The sequence below is a fragment of the Nicotiana tomentosiformis genome, chromosome 4 (assembly GCF_000390325.3).
Source record: "Nicotiana tomentosiformis chromosome 4, ASM39032v3, whole genome shotgun sequence".
Lineage (NCBI taxonomy): Eukaryota > Viridiplantae > Streptophyta > Magnoliopsida > Solanales > Solanaceae > Nicotiana > Nicotiana tomentosiformis.
The window spans coordinates 8,399,395-8,406,286 of NC_090815.1; the positions used below are offsets into that span (position 1 = coordinate 8,399,395).

At 31.1% G+C, this 6,892-nt stretch overlaps 1 protein-coding gene across 1 annotated transcript; it reads right to left on the minus strand.

Annotated features, from left to right (window-relative positions):
* Window positions 1–4,465: 4,465 nt before the first annotated feature.
* On the minus strand, window positions 4,466–5,383 carry LOC104090656 (protein AGENET DOMAIN (AGD)-CONTAINING P1-like). Its single transcript, XM_009595813.4, has one exon. It carries the CDS (start codon window positions 5,231–5,233, stop codon window positions 4,694–4,696), a length of 540 nt encoding a protein of 179 aa, XP_009594108.1. The 5' UTR covers window positions 5,234–5,383; the 3' UTR covers window positions 4,466–4,693.
* Between the last annotated feature and the right edge of the window lie 1,509 nt (window positions 5,384–6,892).

Sequence of the window (6,892 nt, forward strand, 5' to 3'; positions counted from 1 at the left end):
TTCATTTTTGCCAATCATTTCTCTGTCTACATTCATCGACAGATCTTGGTTCAAGATCCTCATCTTGTTGCATTATTTCAACAGCAACATTTTAAGCAAAAATGTTGTCGACAATACTATTATTTCGGTTCCACCTTTTTTCCGTAGAGACATAACTTATTGAGATCTCTTCATTCTTATTATTTTCGGTACCTGGATCTCCTCTGAGGTCTTATCATTTGTTATGTCACAGAGCTCTTTTTGAGCAATTACCTCCATATTATGATCTCCTAGATCATTTGCTCCTTTTCGCTTTCGAGGATTTTTATCTTTGGAACCAATTGGCCTACCATGTTTCAAGCGTGGCTTAGACTCATTTGTATTTATAGATTGTCCAACCGGGACATCAATTCGAATAGGAGCATTAGCAGCTGGAATATGTGACTTAGTCACCCTTGGTAGGTTAGTGAATGCATCAGGTAGTTGATTTGTAATATTTTACAAATAAATTATCTTTTGAACCTCGTGTTCACATTGATTTGTTCGAGGATCTAAATGAGATAGTGATAATTCATTCCAATCTATCTCCTTTTTGCAGCTGCTTATTTTCTCCCCCTAATATTGGGTATACTGATTCATCAAAATGACAATCAGCAAATCTTGCCGTAAATAAATCTCCAGTTATAGGTTCCAAATATTTTATAATAGAAGGAGATTCATACCCAACATATATTCCCAATCTTCTTTGGGGTCCCATCTTTGTGCGTTGTGGTGGAGCAATTGGAACATATACTACACATCCAAATATTCTAAGATGGAAAATATTTGGCTCCTGACCAAAAGCCAACTGTATTGGGGAGACTTTATGATAACTTATGGGTCTGATCCGCACAAGAGCTGCTTCATGCAAAAGAGCATGGCCCCATGCCGAAATGGGAAGTTTTGTTCTCATAAGTATTGGTCTAGCAATTAATTGGAGGCGTTTGATCAATGATTCCGCTAGACCATTTTGAGTATGAATATGAGCAAGTGGATGCTCAATTGTTATCCCAGTTGATATGCAATAATCATTAAAGACCTGGGACGTAAATTCACCAGCATTATCAAGACGAAGTGTCTTAATTGCATAATCTGGAAACTGTGCTCTTAATCTTATTAATTGAGCTAGTAACCTCGCAAAGGCCAAATTTCGGGTTGATAACAAGTACACATGTGACCATCTTGTAGATGCATCTATCAAAATCGCATAATAGTTGAATGGTCCACATGAAGGGTGTATGGACCTACATATATCACCCTGTATAGGTTCCAAAGATGCAGGAGATTCAACTCCAACTTTAATTACCGATGTCCTAATAATTAGTTTTCCTTGAAAACATGCAGCACAAGAGAATTCTTTAGTTTAAAGAATCTTCTGGTTCTTCAATGAATGACCATGTGAATTCTCAATTATTTTGCGCATCATATTATAACCGGGATGGCCCAACCGGTCATGCCAAATAATAAAATTATTAGTAAACTCCTTGTTTACTATGGCATGTGATTCAACTACACTAATATTAGTGTAGTATAATCCGGAGGAAAATGCGGGAAGCTTTTCAAGCACATATTTCTTTTCCGCTTTTATTGTAGTAATATAAAGGTATTCAACCTTTCCTTCATTGGTGGTCTCAATATGATAGCCATTTTGGCAAATATCTTTGAAACTCAACAAGTTTCTTTGAGACGTACTAAAATATAATGCATCATTAACAGCCAATATAGTTCCTCCTGGTAGTAATACAGTCGCTCTTTCAGAGCCCTCAATTAATTTTGTACTACCAGATATTGTTACGATATTGGCTTCTTTCATAATTAAATAAGAGAAATATCTCTTATTTTTTAATATGGTGTGCGTCATAGCACTATCCAGAAGACATATTTCTTCTTTATTATTCATACGCCCAACTGAAGACTGGAAAGTTTTTATATTCTTCAAGAAGAAAAAACAAATACATCATAAGTAATATTAAAAAATTTAAGAATAAAAGAAACTACATTTATGAAATTAAATAATGACAATATAAAATTTTTTATTCAAAATATGAACTTCATAAAAATAAATATATTTATTCTTATAAGTTTTTCTAATAATAAGTCTTCAGTTATGATGCTCAAAGAAGTCCCCACCTTCTAAATGAGTAATATCTGCAAAACCTTCAAAAATACCATCTTTATAGGCAAGGTTTGTTTCAACTTTATCATGATTATTCATAGGACCCGCCTCAATATTATTTTGAAAAGTCAAGTGAGTCTCAACTTTATTTTGTTTCCCTTTTATAGATGCTTGATAAAGTTTGACAAAATATTCAGGTGTACGACAAATTCGTGCTCAATGATTTTTCATACCACATCGGTGGCAAACATTACCTTTGCCTTTTGAAGGATTATTCTGAGAACCCTTATTGTTCTCTTGTTTATAACGACCGCCACCATAATTATTTTATCTTTTTTCAGACTTTAGATCTATCGTTCCCATATTCGCTTCTGGAAATGGAGCTGATCCAATGGGGTGGACTTCATGATTTTTCATTAAAAGGGCATTATGTTATTCAGCCACCAAAAGGCATGAAATTAACTCAAAATATTTCTTAAAGCCCTTTTCACGGTATTGCTGTTGTAAAACCATATTTGAGGCATGAAAAGTGGAAAGAGTCTTTTCCAGCATGTCCTCATCATTCATAGGTTCCCCACATAATTGTAGTTGGGAAATTATTCTATATACAGCATAATTATATTCACTTATGATCTTATAATCTTGTAGCCGTAAGTGCATCCACTCACGACGAGCTCTTGGCAATACCGTGGCCTTTAGGTGGTCATATTGTTCCTTCAAACTAGTACATAATTAAAATGGATCTTTCAAGGTTAAATATTCACTTTTAAACCCTTCATCGAGATGATGGCGAAGAAAAATCATGGCTTTCGCCTTATCCTGACTTGATGCTTCATTTTCTTCTTTAATAGTGTCACCAAGATATTTAGCGTCAAGGTGAATTTTAGCATCAAGTACCCATGACAAATAGTTATTCCCAGAGATGTCAAGTGATACAAATTCAAGCTTTGACAAATTCGACATAGTGAAAACTATCATAGAAATAAGTGAATTAGAATGACAAGAATTATTATCAATTCAATGCAGTACATAATCGTGTATACAAGCTTGCAAAAATAAAAAGTAATTACATGCAATGCAATGTTACTATATCATGCTTGACTGTAAATTAGCACACAATCATTACCCTATGTATACATGAGAAGCCAAATACGTTTACTCAATGGACAATAATCAGAGAGTTCCAAAATTAAAGTAAGTATATCATGTTCCGACACTTATTATATCTCTCAATAGTGTAGTTAGGAATAAATCTTAGTGATATCACTATTTCTAATTTCCAGCAAAAGACACGTCAATATCTAATTGATAGTTTTCAAAGTTAATATTTCTAACCAAATAATAGCTCTAACATAGACAAGAAATATTCCTTACTCTATATGATTATCTACCATATTAAATGGAACTCGTTCAAAAGCATAATATCACAAGGTTCTTTTAATATCATGACAAAAAATTGATAGCATATTGTTCTATTTCATAAAAGTAAACTTAGAACTAGACATGCCGGCATGACAATGTAAAATTAAAGCTTACTCTTTATGAAGAAGATAAAACTCGGATGAAGCAGATAACTTCAATTGGTTAGAGACTCGTGCTAATAACGTGTTATAAAATAAATATTATAATTATAAACTAAAGCACCAAAAGAGTAGAAGACAAGAATAGATAAGAGATGTAGAGAGGAGGAGGGAACCTTTTTTTTATTTCAAGTATGCTTCTTATGTATATTCCATAGGAGAATAACATTTTATTTATATGTTACAAATCTCTTCTCAAGTTACATGTATTAATGAACTCATTCGTTTGGTATTGAATTTGCCAAAGACAGAAGAGAACATCTACATACATTGAAAGTGACATCTACATATATTGGATTTATAACACTTTCTGATTTTTGTCCAGTAAATATTAGTCAACTACCATTCACCATTTGATTATTCTGGAAATTTTCTAAAAAGAGACGCAAAATTAAATCCCAACTCATGCTTGAAAGAGAACATATATGAGAGTCCATAAAAAGAGTCGCAAAATTTATGCTTTTCTTCAATTTTTGATCTTTGAATTAGGAATATATGTGATGAATAGTTTGGATTTGACTCAAAGATTTTTTTTTTGTTTTAAATGTGTTGAAAGAAATTTAAAGACACCTAGCTAAAGCTTTTACAATGTCTCAATTCTTGAAAGGTTAAAACGTTCTTTCTAATTATTCATGACCAAGCACAATTTTGTACTTAAAAACTGCACTAGACGTGAATATTGATCAATAATTTTGGAACGGATGATACAAAATTTATGTTTTTCTTCAAATTAAAGGAAATTAATAGTATCTGACATGCAAAATGGAAATTTTAAAATTTAATAAGTCACATTCATATTACACCAGAGTAAACTAAAAAACCTGGAAACGATCGAACTCACAGTACTTCAGGAAGAAAGTAATGAATCACTCGGCTAAACGAATACAAATAAATGAATATTATTTCCTCTTACCCCATATTCATATAAACACTATTTTTTTTTTCTTGAAAAGAGAAAGTTAATCTCTTGAAACCAAAATCAGTATAAGTCAAAAACTCCTTCCTTTTTCCACTTGCCATTAGACCATTCTTGATGAAATCTCAAAACTTCAGGAGGATATGCAACTTTATCTGCAGTTGTAGGGAAATAGACATAACAATTTTCTCCAATTTTTCCAGTTATAAATCCAAACCACCAACCATCATTATCAAATGCATCAACCATATTATACAAACGAAACTTGTTTTCTGGCAAATTTTCTTCTTCTTCAGGTGGTACAGGGCGGACTTCGCCGACAGTGACAATCTCCTCTAATGGCGCAGAATTATCATCAGTTAACAGAGTCTTGTACTTGACTTTGTAATGATAAGCACCAACAGAAGAAACAATAGTTGCTGTGTAGTAAGAACCAATAAAACCATATTCATGACTTGCTACTTCAACTTCATCACCCTTTTGAAATGGTTCTTTTCTTGTCTCTTGTTTCTTGAATGCTATTGTGTTTGCTGCCTTTAAAAGCATTGTTATTCTTGATTGATTTTTCTTTAAATCACTATGTGTTTTGGTAATTGGAGCCATTGTGATTTTACGAAGAAAAGGAGATTGATTTTGTTGAATGAAAAAGTGAGGAACTTTGAGGCGTTGCAACTGAATTTATAGGAAGAGAATTTGGTTTTCCTTCAGTGAGTAGGAATAGGAATTGTGTCATGTTTTCTTTTGGTTTCCTAGAATGACTGGAATTGGGAAATCCAGTTTGGTTCAAATATTAAAAAATTGCTTTGCGCACAAGAAAGACAAATGTTGCTGTCAATGTAGGTTTGAGAAGAAGGAATTTTTAACCTAACTAACCCATTATTTAAGTCACTTAACCAAACTAGTACATTTTTTTTTTGAAGTTTAACCGAAATAATATAAATGTATTTCTCATTAACGAAATAGGAAATATTTTATTCAAAACATTTAATGGCAAAAAAGTAATGGCTGACGGAACAAACGGAGGCATAAATCGTTGTCGATGAAAACGATACACAGATTAATCGTACCTGTCAGTGACGTTTTTATCTTGACGCTTACATTTTTAAAAAGAAAAAATGGCTAAATATACTCCTATACTTTCAAATTGTTTAAATATACCTTTTGTTATACTATGAATCCAAATATACCTTTACCGCTATACTTTGGGTTCAAATATATCTTTCATTTAAACCGAGGGACACGTGTCATCGTCCTGTTGGCCAATTCTAAATACCTCATAATTAATTAAAATTAAAAAGACCTATTACTCATACCCGAAAAGTAATTTTCTAAAGCAATTTTTTTTGTAAAAACTAGAAAAAACTTAAATATTTTTTTACTAAAAACTGAAAAAACAAAAATATTTTTTTTTTCAGTTTTTACAAAAAACTGCTTTAAAAAAAACTGAAAAATATTTTCTAAAGCAATATTTTTGTAAAAAATAAAAAATAATTTTCTAAAGCAACGTTTTTGTAAAAACTGGAAAACAAAATGAATTCTTTTTTACTAAAAACTGAAAAATCGAAAATATTTTTTTCCAGTTTTTAGAAAAAAATTGCTTTAAAAAAATAAAAAATATTTTCTAAAGCAATATTTTTTGTAAAAACTGGAAAAAAAACTAAAATATAATTTTCTAAAGCAATATTTTTGTAAAAACTGAAAAAACAAATATTTTCGTTTTTTTCAGTTTTTAGTTTTAAAAAATTCAATTTTTCAGTTTTTACACGCTTTAGAAAATTATTTTTCAGTTTTTTTCTTCAGTTTTTATAAAAATATTGCTTTAGAAAATATTTTTCAGTTTTTTAAAGCAATTTTTTTATAAAAACTGGAAAACAAATATTTTCGTTTTTTTCCAGTTTTTAGTAAAAAAAATTCAGTTTTTTCAGTTTTTACAAAAAAATTATTTTAGAAAATTGCTTTTCAGGTATGAGTAATGAGTCTTTTATTAATTAATTATGAGATATTTATAATTGGCCAACAGGGCGACGACACGTGTCCCTCCGTTTAAATGAGAGATATATTTGAACCCAAAAAATAGTGACAGTGTATATTTGGACTCATAATATAACAAAGTGTATATTTAAATAATTATTTCTCTTTTAAAAATTATATTACAATGTTATTAGCTGCCCCCACGAATTGGTCAGATTAATTTGACGATGCCCTTGTAAAAATTTCTAATTTCGCCGCTGCATCTCTTACTATGCTCGTCACTCCAAAGCT

Coding starts and splice junctions, on each gene's coding strand:
- LOC104090656 (XM_009595813.4), bottom strand. CDS start 5,233: ATGGCTCCAATTACCAAAACACATAGTGATTTAAAGAAAAATCAATCA.